At 36.5% G+C, this 20,569-nt stretch overlaps 1 protein-coding gene and 1 pseudogene across 2 annotated transcripts in view; both read left to right on the top strand.

Moving 5' to 3' along the window:
- Window positions 1–228: 228 nt before the first annotated feature.
- Window positions 229–20,569, top strand: part of LOC309869903 (olfactory receptor 6C3) — a gene marked incomplete at both ends in the record, with an annotated part of 68,190 nt that continues 47,849 nt past the window's right edge. The window contains one exon of the mRNA XM_082741668.1: window positions 229–294. Coding sequence (XP_082597794.1) covers window positions 229–294 — 66 coding nt within the window. The remainder of the gene's footprint in view (window positions 295–20,569) is intronic.
- LOC309869852 (olfactory receptor 6C1-like) lies at window positions 19,083–20,056 on the top strand (annotated as a pseudogene). Its single transcript has one exon. The product of its transcript is annotated as an olfactory receptor 6C1-like (transcript).

Below are 20,569 nucleotides of genomic sequence, written 5' to 3' on the forward strand. Positions count from 1 at the left end.
CATGCACAGCATAGTGGGGAAGTTCACAGGAGGTTTTTAACACAGATGTTTCTGGTTTGGGAAGAATCAGTCAAAGATTCATGAAATTTCCCCTGTAGATGAAAGCATGTAGGTTTTTTGCTAAATGCTGTCTCCAAACTTGGACCTCTGCTAATCCTCTCTTCGAGTTTCTTCCTTGTGTTTTCTCCTAGAAGTCTGGCAGGAGAACAACAAATAAGCAACTGGAGAATGAGAAACCACACAGAACTAACAGAGTTCATCCTCCTGGGATTGTCAGATGACCCGCAGCTTCAGGGAGTGATCTTCGTCTTTCTGTTCATCACCTACATGCTCAGCATCACTGGGAACCTGACCATTATCACCCTAACCCTGCTGGATTCCCACCTCCAGACTCCCATGTATTTCTTCCTCAGAAATTTCTCCTTGTTAGAGGTTTCATTCACCACTGTTAGCATACCCAAGTTCCTAAGTACTCTGATTACAGGAGATAAAACCATTTCCTTTAATGATTGCATTGCTCAGTTCTTTTTTTTTTTTTTCATTCTTTTGGGAGTCACTGAATTTTACCTCCTGGCTGCCATGTCCTATGACCGTTATATTGCCATCTGCAAACCTCTGCATTACATGACCATCATGAATCCCAGAATCTGCATACTCCTTGTCTTCTCTTCATGGCTGATTTCATTCTTAATTATATTCCCTGCACTCATGTTGCTCTTAAACCTTAATTACTGTACGACTAATATTATTGACCATTTTACCTGTGATTTTTACCCCCTGCTGCAACTTTCTTGTTCAGACACAAAATTCCTAGAGATAATGGGATTTTCCTGGTCTCTGTTTACTTTAATGTTTACCTTGGTAATAATAATTCTGTCCTACATATATATCATCAGAACAATTTTGAGGATTCCTTCTGCTAATCAGAGGACAAAGGCTTTTTCTACCTGTTCATCCCCATGATTGTTATCTCCATCTCCTATGGCAGCTGCATTTTTATGTATATTAAACCCTCAGCAAAAGACAGAGTGTCTCTTAGCAAGGGTGTTATTGTGCTAAACACCTCAGTAGCCCCCATGCTGAACCCCTTTATTTACAGCCTAAGGAACCAGCAAGTCAAGGGAGCCTTCATGGACAGGGCAAGGAAGATTGTATTTTTCTCAAGCAAATGAAATGTTATGGTTTTACAAATTAGACACATTACAGGGCAATTTAAAATATACAAACACAAAATTTGAGCCACTTTTAAATCACAGTGGTCTTCCTGCTATCCTTATTCATTCTTTCTTTCTAAGAGTTTATAAGCACATTTAATATATTTCCCATTCAGATGAAATAACTTCGTAAGTTTTTCTGGTTCCCATTCTTCTGAAACTTTGATCAGTTGCAACGTCTTGATTATTAATTCTTTTAATTTGTAAATGTAATTTACTTCGCATTTTGTTTAGGAAAATGATTATCACACAGAATGGAGGAGGCACTGTAATTATTGATGTGATATTTTCCTTACTCTATACAGAAAATATAATTTTGTAATTTTCAGTGATCTTTGTCAGAAATCCTTTCACCATCTTGCAGTTTCTCTAGGAAAAGAAATTCTTGAAACACCATATTATTTTTTGAAAAATGTGAAAGCTTTCATTTAAAAACCATGAAACATTGCCCACTAAATAGGGTGTGTTCATATAATTTACCTATTGTTAAAAAAAAGAATAGATATTTAACATATATACGTTTGTACCTATGCTGCTAAATACATCTCCGTATTTCCAAAATCCATTATGACTCGCTAGATATAGGTAGATATACAAGTAGATGCAGACATACATACATGCATACACACACACACACACGCACACACACATGCACCTACTATAGAAAATAGTGAAGAAATACTGTCTTAGATATGTAGAATAAGTTAGATTTCTCTAATTCCATGGTGTAAGCTTTGCTTTCTGATGATGCTGAAATTTATATAGCTCCTTTCTAGTTTTGTACTAGGTTAAAACTGGGCATATGTCTAAATCATTTGATGCCTAAAAAGCAAAATCATTTGAGTTTTATATAAAATAAAATCTTCATAACAGAGCAAAATTTTCCATTTCATATAAAGTTAGAATTTCACTTTACTCCTCCACTTACTCTACTTAAGGTGTTAAGTGCCTAAAGTATTTTGGAAAGATGTAAGTGTGTTTCTGCATGTGTGTGTAAGAGAGAGAATGAAAGAAAATTATGGATACAATAAAGTATTCTAAATAATATAAACCACTATTTAGTAATAGAAAATATACTGTAATCCTAATTCATGCTGTACCTTTCCTAATGATTTCTGTGTAAAATATTCAACTGAGAAATACAGCATAGGAATTATAGAGAAGAAAATAAAATAAGTAATAGAAGATTGAAGGATATTCAAAATATAATAGACAACTTATGAATGGTTTCTCAATTTCATTCTATCTGAAGTATATTTTGTATGTGAAAGAAGGCAAATAGTTGACAAAGTTAGGGTTTCTATGACCTCTCAACATATATTTTCCCAGAGGTAAATCAGGTGTCAGATAAATCTGGCATATATAATGTACCATAGGGATGAGAATGAGCCTTTCAAGCACATAGCATAATTAGCTATCAATAAATAGTAGTTATTATTATTAACATTGGTCTCTATAGTTAACTGCTATGGTTGTGAATAAGCACAAATTATATTTATAAAGTGGTGAGAACACTTAACTCGAGATTTACCCACTTGTATTTTTAAAGGCACAATATAGTATTGTTAACTGTAGGCAAAATGTGTACAGCAAACAATGTTCTTCAACAGTATTCATCTTCAACATCTTGAAAACTTATCCTTCTTACAGAACTGAACTTTATACCAGCTAATAGCAACTCCCCATTGCTGACCCTGCTCCATCCTAAGACAGTTGCCATTCTACTCCATTTCCATGAGATAGACTGCTTTTAACACATCATATAAGTGGAATCATGCATTTTTTGGTCCTTCCACTTGTTTCACTTAGGGTAATGTCCTCCAGATTCATCAGTATTGTCTCATTTTTTTTTTTAAATTTCTTTTCAGCATAATAGTATTCATTGTTTTTGCACCACACCCAGTGCTCCATGTAATCAGTGCCCTCTCTAATACCCACCACCTGGTTCCCCCAACCTCCTACCCCCTGCCCCTTCAAAACCCACAGATCGTTTTTTCAGAGTCCATAGTCTCTCATGGTTCACCTCCCCTTCCAATTTCCCTCATTTTTAAAAGAAATAAAAATGGAAACCACCACACAATGATCAGAGTTTGTCCTGCTGAGCCTTTCTGATGATCCTGATTTCTGATTCTGATTTTACTCTGCCTATTTATCACAAACATGTTAAGTCACACTATCACAAACATGATAGTCAATGGAAACCTGACTATCATCACCCTAACTTGGGTGAGCTCTCATCTACAGAGGCCTCTGTATTTCTTAGCTAGAACTTCTCTTTCTTAGAAATTTCATTTACAATTACATGTATTCCTCGATTTCTGGGGGGTAATTATCACCAGGGATAATATCATTTCCAATAACAGTTGTGTCACCCAACTATTCTTTTTTTCCATGGGAGTAACTGAATTTCAAATTCTAATTGCCATGTCCCTTGATCACTATTATTGCCATTTGCAAGCCCCTTCATTATACAACAATCAAGAACACGAAACTCTGTAACCTGTTTATGCTATGTGCATTGCTGGGCCAGTTTCTGACCATTTTCCCACCACTTATACTGGATTACTCAGCTGGATTCCTGTGTTTCCAATGTCATTGAACACTTTGCATGTGACTATCTTTCCTTTTTGCAACTATCTCATTCAGATTTGTAGTAACTGGCTTTTGCTTAGTTGGGGTACTTTGCTATTTACTTTGGCATTGGTGATTTTGTCTTACATATACATCACATCTCCTAGTCAGAGAAAAACAATGTTTTTCTCTATTTGTTCGACTCACATGATTGCCATATCTATTTCCATATTATGCTAATTCTTCTGCAAAAAAAAAGGCATTAGTGACAAAAGAAGTAGCTATTCTCATATTGAACACTTTTATTTACACCCTATTTACACACTTTTATTTACATCAAAAAGTACACAGACCTTCCAAGATGTGGTCCTTGAAGTACTATTTCATACAAACAAATCAAAGTTTTGGGTAGTATGAATGAATGTTATCATGATGATTCAATAAAAGAAAATTAAATTTAAACTAATTTCTATTTTCTTCTTATATTCATGTCACAGCTACAGGAAATGCTGAGCTCATTTGCTACACACTCTTGATAACATAGATGTGTTAATAATGAATTATGTTAACATGATAACATGAATTGTGTCTTCCTTTAAAACTATCCAAATGTTCCATTGTCGGAGGCAGACCCCTGGCCAGGGCGGCCTCCGCCATTAAAAGATGGCGCCTGGCTAGTTGCCAGGTTAGGATTGCCTCGTGAGACTAAGCGGAACACCCAAAGAGGAAGTAAACAGCATTGGTTGCTAGCGAAGTTGTTCATTTAGGTGCACAGCCTGATTCGCTCCCTCCTGTACCCTGCTCACTGATTGGTCATTTAAGCATATGTAAGTGTGTAGATTTGCGGAAATAAAGAGAGAGAAGATGCATCCGAACCAGGCTTCTTGTCATCCTTGCGGGGCGAGGGCGATAAATGGCGCTGGCACCCGGGAACTAAATAAAGGAATCTTGCAAGGTAATCCGCAGGAAAGTGGGGAGTAAAGGTCCGCAGGTAAGCGGGGACATTAGCCACTTTCAAAAGTGGAAATTCAGCGGTAAAGCGGGGAGTAAAAATAGAAAAAACCTTGCAAGGGAGAAGTCCACAGGAAAGGGGGGTAAAACCACGACAAAGGTGGTGGGAAACTTGTACAAGTCCGCAATAAGAAGCGGGGCGGCCTTAGAGCCGGAATTTAGCGGTGAGTCTTTAACGTCTGCATCTGTATTGTCTGTGTGTTCTGAAGTATCTAAAGTGTTGTTGGAAGGGTCTTTAGAAGACCTGTTGAAAGCCAATGGAACTCCACTAAAAGCAAAAACTGCTCGGGCCTTTTTGAATACAGTGGAAAAGGCGGCTCCATGGTTCCTAGATGAAGGCTTGCTAAACATACCTCAATGGGACCACTTAGGGGAGGATTTGAAGAAACAGGATGCTTTAACTCTTTGCCTCAAATTTAACATAAAAAAGCACAGGCACGGGACATAGTAGTCTCCTGCAGAAATTGCGTGATCTTACTACCTGCACCGTCCTTGGGGGTTAATCCTAAGGGTTTGTTACTAATCATATATGGCAAATGGATGTCACATGTTTCAGAATTTGGAAAGTTAAGATATGTTCATGTCTCTGTAGATACCTGCTCTGAAATAATTTTCGCCTCAGTGCATGGGGGGGGGGGGAATCCAGAGATGTTATTGCCCATTGCCTACAGGCTTTCGCGGCATGGGGAAAGCCACGCCAATTAAAGACAGATAATGGTCCAGTCTACACCTCACAACCCTTTAAAGCCTTCCTACAAGAAGTTGACATTCACTTGATACATGGAATACCCTATAACCCACAAGGACAGAGTGTTGTGGAGCGTGCACATCTTACAATAAAAAATGCGCTTTATAAACAAAAAGGGGGAATAGGGGACACCTTCAGGTCCCCTAAAGATAAGCTCAACACCATTCTCTTTATTTTGAATTTTTTAACGTTGGACAAAACGGGTAAATCAGCTGCAGACAGACATGCAAGTGATGCTGCTCCTTCCCCTAAGCCTTTAGTACTTTCGAAGGACATCCTCACAGGAAAGTGGAATGGACCAGATCCAGTGTTAGTATGGAGTAGGGGGTCTGTATGTGTTTTTCCACAGGAAAAGGAGGCTCCAATTTGGATCCCAGAGTGGCTGGTGCGTGCAGCCTTGCCTCCAAACACCAGTCATGGTGCTGAAGATGCTGATGATAACTCTGGGGATGCTACACCTCCTGCGGCAGACTCAAGCCAGGAGCTGTGAGCAGTGGTTAAAACATGGCTATATCCTTTACCAGTGACTAACTCTTCTCTCATATTCCCTCCTCTCCCTTTGATGCATGGCAGGTCTGTAACTTGCTAGGAGCATGTACTGATATCTCAGCAGTGTCCATGTTAAATGGTGGCAAATTCTTCAACTGTTCTTATAAACAAAATGACTCTAGTACCTTTGAGACAACAGTTAATGTGTCTTGTCCCAATAATATTACTTATCAGCCCACTCCCATATGGGTCTCACCACCATTTCTTTTCCTCATAACAAATGCTAGTGAGCTGAATGATAGGTTGAATTGCACTAAGAATTGCTATCTTTCCCTGTGCTGGAATGTCATGGCCTTCAAGCTGGCTGTGATTATGTGTATCCCTACCCATGTTCCTATCCCAGTTTCCATTCCAGAGGACAAGTTACCGGTGGTGCTATCCAGAAAGAAGAGAGATTTTGGTATCACAGCCGCCGTTGTGACAGCACTGGCTATATCTACAGCAGCTGTCATGGCAGCAGCAGTCTCGCTTGCTGCAACTATACCCACTGCGGAAGCTGTGAACACCCTTGCAGAAGGAACGGCGGCTGCCCTTCAAACACAGACTCAGATCAATGTACACCTGCAAGCAGGAATCCTGATAGTCAACCAGAGAGTGGATTTGGTTCAAGAACAAGTGGACATATGGGGGGCCCTATTGGGACTGGGATGTATAGTACCCTTCCCGTCAATTTGTGTAACTCCCATAGCCTATACTAATATGAGTGACTTACAGAATGTCTCCCGACAGCTCTCCCAATACTTGCGGGGGAATTAGTCTGCAGAATTCCAAAACTATACTCAGCACCTGCTACTAGGCATAACAAAGATAAATAACACCAGAGGTGAGCTTGCAACCCTCCCAGAGATAATCAAAACATTGCAAGATGTGTTAACCTTTATGAAACAATGGGCTAGCGTAATTGGTTTGATGACAATCCTCGTAGAGGGCTTGATTCTGCTAGTAAGGAAACTGCAAATTTGGAGGCGACAGCAACCTAGGCAACAGCAAGCGATGGTGCAGGCCTTGTTAGCCATGGAGGCTGGACCATCCCCCCAAGTGTGGCTAAGTATGCTGGATCGGTAGTCAACAATGGGTAAGATTGGTGGGGGAAATATACCAACCTAAGACAGGACACAGATCATTGATATCTGCCATCTGATGACGGGTAAGGATATTCCCCGCCACTGACAACCTAAGACAGGCACGATCCCTGCCATAAAAGAAAAAAGGGGGAGATGTCGGAGGCAGGCCCCTGGCCAGGGCGGCCTCTGCCATTAAAAGATGGCGCCTGGCTAGTTGCCAGGTTAGGATTGCCTCGTGAGACTAAGTGGAACACCCAAAGAGGAAGTAAACAGCATTGGTTGCTAGCGAAGTTGTTCGTTTAGGTGCACAGCCTGATTCGCTCGCTCCTGTACCCTGCTCGCTGATTGGTCATGTAAGCGTATATAAGTGTGTAGACTTGCGGAAATAAAGAGAGAGAAGATGAATCTGAACCAGGCTTCTTGTCGTCCTTGTGGGGCGAGGGCGAAAATTCCATGTCAGGGATTTATAATTATGAATATAAAACTAGTAGTTATGGAATATAAATCATTTGCCAACTATTTTGATTAATCAAAATGTTCTATCAAAAACACTAATTCCAAGAAATATATAGCCCCGTATTTTTTGCCACATTATTCACAATAGTCAAGATACAGAAGCAATCCAAGTGTATATTGACAGAAGAAAGGATAAAGATGTTGCAAAATATATAACAGAAAATTACTCAGCCATAAAAAAAGCATAAGAACCTTTTGTTCATATTTGTTGCCACTAGCAACACTGTGGATTGATCTAGAGGGTGTTTTGCTAAATGAAGTAAGTCAGACAGAGAAAGACAGATACCATATGATTTCACATATTTGGAATTGCAAAAATAAAACAAAGCAATGAGTAAAGAAGCAAACTAAACTGAAAGAGATCCATAAATACATAGAATAAACCAATGGTTGCCAGAAGGAGCGGGGGGGTGATGGGCAAAATGTGTGAAGGGAGTAAAATGTACAGACTTTCAATTATGGAATAAATAAGTCACAGGAATAGAAGGTACTGCGTAACTAATGTAGTCAGTGCTATTTTAATAGCTCTGAATGGTGATAAATGGCAACTGCACTTGTGGTGAGCACAGCATAATGTATGGATTTCTTGAAATGTTATATTGTACAACTGAAACTAATGTAATACTGTGTGTCAAATAAACTTCAGTAAAAAATATTTTATACTGTAATGACTTAAAGTCAATATTGTTTCAATTTATTTTAAATTATTTTCTTTTACTGATATAAAATTATTTTTCCTTTTAAAAGTTACCTGAATCATGAAATAAGTATCTACAGCACCATTGCTTTTGCACACTATCTGTAGTGTCTGTCCAGTTCTTCCCATTCAGTTAGTAAACTTGGATACATATGTTACGACTTACAAATTATCTGAAGGTCATATATCCTATGTTTCCTAGATATGAAGTCAGGTATTACATCTTGTTTTATAAGGTCTTGTTATTTTCTGCATTATTTTTTATAAAAATATATAACAGATAAATATTTAGGCAGCCACTATATTTTTTATTTTTTAAAAAATGTTATTTATTTATTTATTTAAGAGACACAGAGAGAGAAGATGTGCATGGTCGAGGAGAGGAGCAGAGGGAAAGGGACAAGCAGACTCTGCTCTGGACATGGAGCCTGACACAGGGCTTGAAATCAAGACTCTGAGATCATGACCCAAGCAGAAATCAAGAGTTGGCCACTTAACCAATTGACTCACCCAGGCACCCCAAGACAGCCACTCTTACACCAACTGAAAGTTTGATAGGAATTTCATAAATAGCAACTCTTCTATAGAGAACATATATTTTGTGTCAAATGCAAGACAAGGTATGTTCCATGACATATCATATTTAATCTTCACAGCTATATGACAAATTAGACATGATTATCCCTTTTTACCAATGTGTAAATTGATGTTAGATATGTTGAATGATTTTCCTAAGGTCTTGAACAATAACAGTCAATATAATAGTCCAACTTGAAAAACAACACAAAATTTTGTGTTTGCTCTCATACATACATATATGTGTGTGTATGTGTGTGTGAAATGCTGTAAGATCTGAAAATTTTTCATAGCTTTACTATAATAAGCACAGTTTTACTGGTGTTTTTACTAACCTTATCTTATCTGTACATAATTATATTATTATAGTATTATATAGTATAGTCAGGGAGGGTACTAACTCTGAATATAATACTTGGCATATAGGAGGGGAGGATAAGATGGTGGAGGAGTAAGAGACCAAAATATCATCAGGTCCATGAGTTCAGGTAGATAATCATCAAACCATTCTGAACCATTTGTTCCATTTCTTTGAAAAAGATGGATGGTACTTTGATAGGAATTGCATTAAATGTGTAGATTGCTTTAGGTAGCATAGACATTTTCACAATATTTGTTCTTCCAATCCATGAGCATGGAACATTTTTCATTTCTTTGTGTCTTCTCAATTTCTTTCATGAGTACTTTAAAGTTTTCTGAGTACAGATTCTTTGCCTCTTTGGATAGGTTTATTCCTAGGTATCTTATGGTTTGGGGTGCAATTGTAAATGGGATTGACTCCTTAATTTCTCTTTCTTCTGTCCTGTTGTTGGTGTATAGAAATGCAACTGGTTTCTGTTCATTGATTTTATATCCTGACACTTTACTGAATTCCTATACAAGTTCTAGCAGATTTGGAGTGGTCTTTTGGGTTTTCTACATAAAGTATCATATCATCTGCAAAAGGTGAGAGTTTGGCTTCTTCTTTGCTAATTTGGATGCCTTTAATTACTTTTTCTTGTCTGATTGCTGAGGCTAGGACTTTTAGTATTATGTTGAATATGGTGATAATGGACATCCCTGACATGCTCCTGAATTTAGCAAAAAAGCTGTGTTTTTCTCTATTGAGAATGATATTCGTTGTGGGTTTTTCATAGATGGCTTTGATGATATTGAGGTATGTGCCCTCTATCCCTACACTTTGAAGAGTTTTGATCAAGAAATGATGCTGTACTTTGTCAAATGCTTTTTTTAGCATCTATTGAGAGTATCATATGGTTCTTGTTGTTTCTTTTATAAGGTATTGTATCACATTGATTGATTTGCAGATGTTGAATCAACCTTGCAACCCTGGAATAAATTCCACTTAGTCATGGTAAGTAATCCTTTTAATGGATCCTATTGGCTAATATTTTGGTGAGAATTTTTGCGTCTGTATTCATTAAGGATATTGGTCTATAATTCTCTTTTTTGATGGGGTCTTTGGTTTGGGGATCAAGATAATGATGGCCTCATAAAATGAGTTTGGAAGTTTTTCTTCTATTTCTATTTTTTGGAACAGTTTCAGAATAGGAATTAATTCTTTAAATGCTTGGTGTAATTCCCCTGGGAAGCTGTCTGGCCCTGGACTCTTATTTGTTGGGAGATTTTTGATGACTGCTTCAATCTCTTTACTGGCTATGGGTCTGTTTAGGTTTTCTATTTCTTCCTGGTTCAGTTGTAGTAGTTTATATGTCTCTAGGAATGCATCCGTTTCTTCCAGGTTATCAAATCTGCTGGCGTATAGTTGCTCATAATATGTTCTTAAAATTGTTTGTGTTTCTTTGGTGTTAGTTGTGATCTCTCCTCTTTCATTAATAACTTCATTTATTCTGGCCAGGGGTTTTTCAATCTTATTTTTTTTTTTAAGAACCAGTTCCTAGTTTTGTTTGTTTGTTTTATTGTTTTTTTAGTTTCTATTTTATTGATTTCTGCTCTGATCTTTAATATTTCTCTTCTCCTGCTGTATTTATGCTTTCTTTGCTGTTCTCTCTCCAGCTCCTTTAGGTGTAAGGTTAGGTTGTATACTTGAGATATTTCTTGTTTCTTGAGAAAAGTCTGTATTGCTATATAATTTCCTCTCAGGACCACTTTTGCTGTGTCTCAAATATTTCAAACAGTTGTGTTTTCATTTGTTTACACACACATATTAGACTGGTGAATAAAACAGAGCCACACACTTGATTTTGGGTGATTTTGGTCTGTTAGAAGAAATCGCCTCCCAAAATTTTAAGAAATATATGTGTGTGTGTGTGTGTGTGTGTGTGTGTGTGTATACACAAAAATTAGGGTAAACATGATGAAGGGATGGAATATGACCATAAGGATAAATTTTTAAAAAAAACTCAAAAAAAGGAGTTCATAGGATAGGTTGGTTGGGAAAGGAAAGAAAAAGAAAGTGGAGAGAATTTGCTCAGGCTGGAGACTAAAACAAAGCCCTGTGCTAGATTTAGGGTATATTTTGATCTATTAGAAGAAGTTGTATCCCAAAATTTTTTAGAAGAAAAACTCTATATGTATACAAAAAGTAAAGTTAGATACAGTGAAGGATAAAATATGACTATAATAATAAATGTTCAAAAAGATTTTTTAAAGAAAGGTATTGTTAAGATAAACTAGTTAAAAATGTTAAAAGAGGAAAGAATAAAAGTTTAAAAATTAGAATAAGAAAAAAATAAAATTAAAATATTTTAATTAACTTTGCAAGTCTAAAGAATCATGGGGAGAAAGCCATGAATTCCATGAATTGCTTTCCCTTTCTCTGGAATCCATTGTTCTCCTTGATCAGTGAGCTTTTTCTTGGCTGGATGTTCTTGCTGATGTTCTTCTGGGTGAGGGGCCTGTTGTAGTGATTCTCAAGTGTCTTTGCCCAAGGTGGAATTGTATTACCCTTGACAGGGGCTGCGCTAAATAATTTGCTCGGGTTCACTTTTGGGAGCTTTTGTTCCCTGAATGCTTTCTGTAGAGCTCTGGAGGATGGGAATGAAAATGGCAGCCAACCAGTCTCCTGTCTGGAGGAGCCAAGAGCTTGGGGCCCCTCTCCTCAGTGTGCCCTCAGAGAAAAGCACTCAATCACTGCCATCTCCATTGTCTCCATCCATCTCAGGGCTCACGCAACCTGTGACCGAGTGTTTCTGTCTCTGGCACACAACCCCATTTGGAGTCTCCAAACGCAGCAGATTCCTGACACTTTGCTCTTCTGGGGGGGGGGTGTGTCTCCCTGGATCTGCCACTGTGGAGGCCCTGCTCAAAGAACAGTGGCCTGACCATGCCACAGATCACAGTTTAAGGTAACCTGGAGCAGAGAGCTCAGTCCTTGGCTCTGTCTCTGTAGCTGGCTTCCCTGCTCTAACACCTCCACACTCTGCTATAGTCAGACACCCTTGATCTTTCTGTGACCCTGTGGGACCTGAGACAACACTGTCCCCATGAGGGCTCCACTCCTACCTAGCCTCCAGAGTGATGTCCCTCAGTGAAATAGACTTTTAAAAGTTCTCTGTTGCTCTGCCGCTTGCCAGGAGCTGGCCCCTTACACCATGATCTATCTTCCTGTCATTTTGGATTCACTTCTCCACAGGTCTTACTTTCCAGAAAGGGTCAATTTTCTGTTTCTAGAATTTCTTCTCTTCTTCTCTTTGATCTCCTGTTGGATTTGTAGGTGTTTGGATGGTTTGATAACTATCCAACTGAACTCCCACAACCTGGTTTGATAACTATCTAACTGAACTCCTGTGACCTGAACAGCCTGCTAATCCTCTGCCATCTTGACTCCTCCCCTAGAATCTTTTTAAATTTTCATCTTTACAGTCATATTCCATCCCTTCATCATGCATACCCTTATTTTTCTGTATCTATATATACATGTTCTCTCATTCAACTATTCTTATCTGGATAAAATCATAAGGCAGAAAAATGCACCCCCCCAAAAAAAGAACAAGAGGCAGTATCATATGCTAGGAACCTAATCAATACGGATGTTAGCAATATGTCAGAACTAGAGTGCATATTGAGGATTATCAAGGTGCTAGCTGGGCTTGAAAAAACCATGGAAAATATTAGAGAATCCCTTTCTGGAGAAGTAAAATCCCTTTCAGAAATAATAAAAGAACTAAAATCTAATGAAGTTGAAATAAAAAAAAAGCTATTAATGAGGAGCAATAAAAAATAGAGACTCTTACTGCTAGAATAAATGAGACAGAAGAGAAAGTTAGTGACATAGAAGACCAAGTGATGTAGAATAATGAAGCTGAGCAAAAGAGAGGAAAACAACTACTGGACCATGAGGGGAGAATTCGAGAGTTAAATAATACCATAAGATGAAACAATACTAGAATAATTGGGTTTCCAGAAGAAAAAGAAAAGGGAGGGGGGAAGAAGGTATATTGGCACAAATTATAGCAAAGAATTTCCTTAATTTGGCAAAGGGAACAATCATCAAAATCCAGGAGACACAGAAATTACCCCACAAAATCAATAAGAATAGGTCCACAGCCCATCACCTAATGGTAAAACTTACAAGTCTTAGTGACAAAGAGAAAATCCTGAAAGCAGCCTAGGACAAGAAGTCTGTAACAAACAATGGTAAAAATATTAGATTGGCAGGAGATTTATCTACAGAGACCTGACAGGACACAAAGGACTGTCATGATATATTCAGAGCACTAAATGAGAAAAATATGCAGCTAAGAATATTATATCCAGCTAGGCTATCACTGAAAATAGAAGGAGATATAAAAAGCTTCCAGGACAAACAAAAACTAAAAGAATTTGTAAACACCAAATGGACTCTATAGGAAATAGTGAAAGAGGTCCTCTAAGCAAAGGAGAGCCTAAAAGTAGTAGACCAGAAAGGAACAGAGACAATATACAGTAACAGTCACCTTACAGGCAATACAATGGCATAGCATGTCTAAATTCATACCTTTCAATAGTTACCCTGAATGTAAATGGCCTAACTACCCCAATCAAAAGACACAGGGTATCAGAATGGATAAAAACACCAAACCCATCAGTGTGCTCTCTACAAGAAACTCATTTTAGACCCAAAGACACCTCCATATTTAAAGTGAGGGGGTGAAAAACAATGTACCATGCTAATGGACATCAAAAGAAAGCTGAGGTGGCAATCAGTTTATTAGATAAATTAGATTTTAAGCTAAAGACAGCAATAAGAGATGAAGGAGGACATTATATCATACTCAAAGGTCTGCCCCAAAAGAGTATCTAACAATTTTAAATATCTATGTCCCTAACATGGGAGCAGCCAACTAAATGAACCAAAAAATAATAAAACCAAAGAAAAACTCAACAATAATACAATAATAGAAGGGCACATTAACACCCCCCCCTCACTGAAATGGACAGATCATCCAAGCAAAATATCAACAAGGAAATAAAGGCCTTCTACTGACACACTGGATGACATGCTGGATGGACATCATAGGTATATTCAGAACATTCCATCCCAAAACAACAGAATACACATTCTTCTCTAGTGAACATGGAACATTCTCCAGAATCGATCACATCTTGGGTCACAAATCAGTTTTCAACTGGTACCAAAATACTGGGATCATTCCCTGCATATTTTTTTCCCATTCTTTTTATCATTCTATATTCAGTTCTTTTGAATAATTTATTTGATACCTACTAGCTTGGAGAGCCACTTTTATGGAGATGTTTTAGTATATGATAAAAATGTAATGTTTTCATATAAGATTAAGTTGTCTCAGTATTTTACTCAGCAAAAGAATAAATGGAAGATTCTATTCTTGAGAGAAATCCTGATTTAGTAAATTCAGGAAACATCCCCCAAAAGCTGTGCACATTTAGTTATTTTCTCATTTAGATTATATGCAAAATATTTCATGTGCTTCTGGCTGATTTCTTATGCCCTTTCTATCTCTTTGGGCATTATCACAAAAGTTTCTTGTTCCAATATTGGTGCAACTGTTGATAACAATTTTACAATCCTTACTGTATTTTCCCCTAGGTCCTTGTTGGCACATTTAATTCACTGAGTATTAGCTCTGAGACATAGGCATATATGGTAAATAAAACGTGCTTTATGCAGGGAAAATCCACATAGAATCTTCTTCCAGAAAGGCCCAAAATAATTCCAAAACTAACTTCTCTTCACTATTTTTGCTTCCATAGCTACAGTGAAAAATGTATAAAAGAACATTGGCTATAGAAATAAAATAACTCCAATGTATTGAGAAAGGCTGATTTTTAAAATACTGAATCTCTTAACCTAAAACTGAAATAGTTATCAATTTCCTTTTTTTTTTAACCATTTCAACCAGCTGATGATTGTCATTTATGTGACAAATAGAGGTAAGATTGTAAAGTTGTAGCCAATGGAAAATTTCTTTTTCCTAGCACTGATTCATTAATGTTACCTTAACTTATCATTGGAATACATAGAATAATTTGGGTTTCTTATGTCAGCTGTATTTATCAAAGATTATGAAAAATGAGTACGTTACCTTTCCTGCTTGTCATAATAATTTATTCCTCTATTAATTTTCATAAAACTATTGTCACTCAATTTGATCTTCCTCATTGAATACAGTTTAATGAATAGTAAATGCTCTGGTTTCAGGCAGAAAGACTTAGGAATTCCAATTCTACTATCAACTATCATCTGATGTCTGATCTTGCTTATTATACTTAATCTCTTTCATTGTCAGTGTCTTCAAATTAACAGAGATAACGCATACTGAGTAAATGAGATAAGTGCAATGGTTTTGGTGTTTTGTTTGTTTGTTTATTTTTGTTGTTGTTGCTGTTGCTGTTGTTTATTTATTTATTTGACAGACAGAAATCACAAGTAGGCAGAGAGGCAGGCAGAGAGAAAGGGGGAGGTAGGCTCCCTGCAGAGAGCCCGATGCAGGGCTCGATCCCAGGACCCTGGGATCATGACCTGAGCTGAAGTTAGAGGCTTTAACCCACTGAGCCACCCAGGTGCCCCAGTTTTGGTGTTTAAAGTGGGGCTGTATTCCTCAAATATGTTCATTGACTTTATTTTTGGGAGAATAAAGATAATATTAACCACTGTCTGGGAGTACATTTTATAAAAATTCTGTATAATTTAATTTTATTTTTTCTTAAATTATCCCTCATGATTATTCCATGACATATTATTCCCACTTTTAAATGAAGGAAAAACTAAAATTCAGAGAGATTAAGAGAGATTAAGTAATTTGTCTAAAGTCAGAATACTATAATGTGACTAAGTTGCATTTTTAATCTGTTTCTCTTTGAAGGCAAAGCCCACAAATGCCCCAACAATATCACTTATTATAAGTAAATATTAAGTGCTAATGCTTTATGTTTTTTAAGAATTCCTTTCCTTCTTTACATTAAAAATTATCCCCAAATATAGATACCTAGTTAACAAATTGAGATAATCCGGATATATGTAGAATATCTCTATGAAAACCTACAGATTTTGAGAGTAATTTATATGATTACTGCTTTTCCTTTGTTATTCCTATTCATTCTGGTTGATGCTTTGATCTGATTTGGGATCCAAATTCTCCCTTTCTATTTAATTTTTTTTTCCCCCAGGGGACTCAGGGAAACAAAATTCTGAACCAATTTGAGGAATATTCTGAGACATTACTAAACTAATAATCTGGAAAAAAAAAAAAAAACCTAAATTGGTTCTCCATGAGATTTTTTATATTTAGTCACCATGAAGTTCTTGCATGACATTAACTATCAGCAAACATGGTCAGGAATGGAGTGAATCGTTCCAGAAAAAAACTGGTTGCTATAAAACCAAATTGTTACTCAAGATACCACATTAAACCAATATTTTGTTCTCTTCTTTGACAAATTAGCCTCACATCTAAATCTAACACCAAGAAAAAAGAGTGTCATGTGAGAGAGAAAGAGAATTGGAAAACTGTGTACTAATTTGAGGGTGAAAATTTCCTGAAAATATGTTTTCACAACTTTCTTTAAGGAGTTTTAACTAATGAAGAGAGGATTTAGCACACAGAATTAAAGAATTCTCTCCTTTTAAATTAAGGGGAGAGTGCAGGGTGATAAAGTTAGTTTCCAATTATATTGTAGAATCATGGTGCTCTTTACTACTTCTTCTAATTGTTACAAAAGTAAACAATCTCTTCATCTTTAGTAGGTTTTAAAAATTCTTTTTTTTAAATTGGACTATCTGGGGAATGCTATTGTTCTTTTTTCAAAATGTATATGGAATGGCAGAAGTGTCCTAAAAATCATTTCCAGTATTTTATTTAACAAAATAGCAAATAGTTGTTTATACAATATGTTAATTTTCACTTTCAATGAAAGACACACTTGATTCAACAATTAGATATCCATGATAGAGTGGAATTCATTGAAAAGAAAGGAGCAAATGGGACTAAAATCTCGTGAACATAAGTTACATGTGACTGGGTAAAATAAACATGGATAAGTAGTTAGGAAGGAAAACTTGAAATGATGTTTTAGAATCTTGGATATATTTTTAATCACTCTACCAAAAACATCAGAAGAAGAAATAACTTAACAGATCAACGAGGGTACTCACAATGTTAATTATAGAGGATTGTTTATTGAGAACAATGACTTTTATGATTGAAATATCGATCATACACTAGAATTGCCATAAGTTTGATTACAAAATATGTCACTGTGATGTCTGTTTAAAAGCTCTTCAGCCTGCTTCCTCCAGTCCTGAGAAATAGCAAAAGAAATGTTCATTTCCTGTGACTTTCATAAGCTTTCCTGGTAGCATTGGAATTTGCCTTAAATAACCAACAGCAATATTTTTTTTGCTAAACAGTGTGAAGTGAGTAAAAAGAGAGCTCAGACATGTAAGGGGAAGAAAAGAGCAAGAAACTTCACAGTATTATGATGTATACCAGTAATAAAAAATTCTACATCTTAAACTAAATATCCTATTGCAAAACTTCCTTCATGACTCTGAATTGAACACTTTACTATTTAGTGAGAATGCACAGAATGAGGGATATGATAATGGACTGGTTTGATTTATTGAGAAAAATTTAGCTTCACTTTAAAATGCATTGTATTATTATTGTTATTATTATTCATGAAAAGAATATAAAGGGATTTCATGGGCTGTCTTATCCTATACTCCAAGGTATCGGCATATTAAAGCTTCTATAACTGAATACTCATGTAGATAAAAGGAAAAATATAAAATTATAATATGGGATAGAAAGCAGAATTCATATATAAAGAATAATACCAACAACATTTAGATAGAAGAAACTCTGAAGGAAAAAATGTTCTATAAAATAATTTTCGATATAAATACATTGTTTCTTTAGCCCATGAATGTATAGATCGACCTGCTAATTGCTCTCTATAGTCCGAGGACATCGTGTCAAAGAATTCATTAACTGTGGCTTCAGATAAGGCATAGGAGGTTGGAAAAGAAGAATGTGAACCAGAGTAAAAACTTGGGAATTTTGTCACAATGTTAAAAATTGAACTTCACTGACTTTCAAATTTTGGTCACATCCCCATTTGAGTGACCTTCCTCCAAACATAACGTCTTTTCTATGTTATACTTCTAAGTAATAATGCTAATACTAATACTAATAATACTAAGTAATAATACACCTAATTCATGTGACAGAAATGAGGAAATGAGACAATTTGTGGTGGTAAGAGGACAAAGATTTTCTCAATGGGAAGGGAATCCTTCAGGAAATTATTTTGAAGAGTCAACAGGAAGCATTCATTTCTATTTCAGTTATCAAATATCCAGAAAAACCTAGGTTAAAATTCCTGTTCTTCTCATGTAGGGTATGTATTGCAAATAAGATTTTTAAAAATCTTTTTAGAATCAGTTCCCAATCAGGGAAATAAAGGTTTTGTGAAGAAACATTCTGTGTAAAACACAGAGTGTGGCACATGGTAAAAACTTACTTTAAACATGTCACCTACTTTTATTATGTTGTCTTGAAGTTCTCTTACATTAAATTAATTAAATTAAATTAAACTAAATAAAACTAGTTTACTTCCAGAGACCAATTCCAGCGGCTTCCCATATGTAATCCCCTTTCTCTAATCCTTCTGTTTGTGTTTTCTCCTCTAGTCTACACAAAAGAAGAAAAGAAATGAAAAACCACACAGAACTAACAGAGTTCATCCTCCTGGGATTGTCAGATGACCCACAGCTTCAGGGGGTGACCACTGACTTTGTGCTCATCACCTACATGCTCAGCATCACTGGGAACCTGACCATTTTCACCCTTACCCTGCTAGATTCCCACCTCCAGACTCCCATGTATTTCTTCCTCAGAAATTTCTCCTTGCTAGAGGTTTCATTCACTACTGTCAGCATACCCAAGTTCCTGGGCACCCTAATTACAGGAGATAAAACCATTTCCTTTAATGATTGCATTGCTCAGTTGTTGTTTTTTTGGTTTGTTTGTTTTGTTTTGTTTTTGTTTTTCTCATTCTGTTGGGAGTCACTGAATTTTGCCTTCTGGCTGCCATGTCCTATGACTGTTACATTGCCATCTGCAAGCCTCTGCATTACATGACCATCATGAATCCCAGAGTCTGCAAACTCCTTGTCTTTGCCTCTTGGTTGGCTTCATTCTTAATCATATTCCCATCACTCATGCTGTTCATACAGCTTGATTACTGTAAGTCCAACGTTATAGATCATTTTACCTGTGATTATTTTCCCTTACAACACCTATCTTGTTCAGACACAAAATTCCTAGAGACAGTGGGTTTTTCCTGTGCTGTGTTTACTCTACTGTTCACTTTGGCGTTAATAATTCTGTCCTACATATATATCATTAGAACAATTTTGAGGCTTCCTTCTGCTAGTCAGAGGACAAAGTCCTTTTCCACCTGCTCATCCCACATGATTGTCATCTCCATCTCCTATGGCAGCTGCATTTTCATGTACATTAATCCAGCAGCAAAAGACAGAGTGTCTCTGAGCAAGGGTGTTGCTGTGCTGAACACCTTAGTAGCCCCCATACTGAACCCCTTTCTTTATAGCTTAAGGAACCAGCAAGTCAAGCGAGCCTTCATGGACAGGGCAAGGAAGACTGTATTTTTCTCAAGCAAATAAAAAAAAGATAAAAGTCTTGTCATAAATTAGAGACATAATCAAGAACAAGTAAATAAGAAACAGGGCCCCACCAAGTTCTATAAATATCCATGTAGTCTCACTAGAGTTCTGTTTCATTACTTATATTTCTATTACCAGCAGTATACTGAGGATATTTGAAAAATACTGTGAAATACATAAATATATATGTAGATATATGTCCAAATATCAAATATATTTGAGTATATATATATTTCCACTTAAATTCCAATCACTTTTTTATGCATTTCCTTTCATTTGAGATAGTTTTTTCACTCTGTAACTATGAGACTGACCTCATTTCCTTCTTATAAATATTTTTAAATACCAATTATTTCACAATAAAACTAAGAAAATCAAAAAAGACAAAAAGACACTGAAAGATCAATGAGTTAAATTTTTTTTTATGATTTCCCCAGGAAACATTCTTTCAAAAATATTGTCATGTTTAACATTATTATTATTTTACTATACAAAAACTGTAAATATAAATTA

Source organism: Mustela nivalis (genome assembly GCF_964662115.1).
Source record: "Mustela nivalis genome assembly, chromosome: 7".
Lineage (NCBI taxonomy): Eukaryota > Metazoa > Chordata > Mammalia > Carnivora > Mustelidae > Mustela > Mustela nivalis.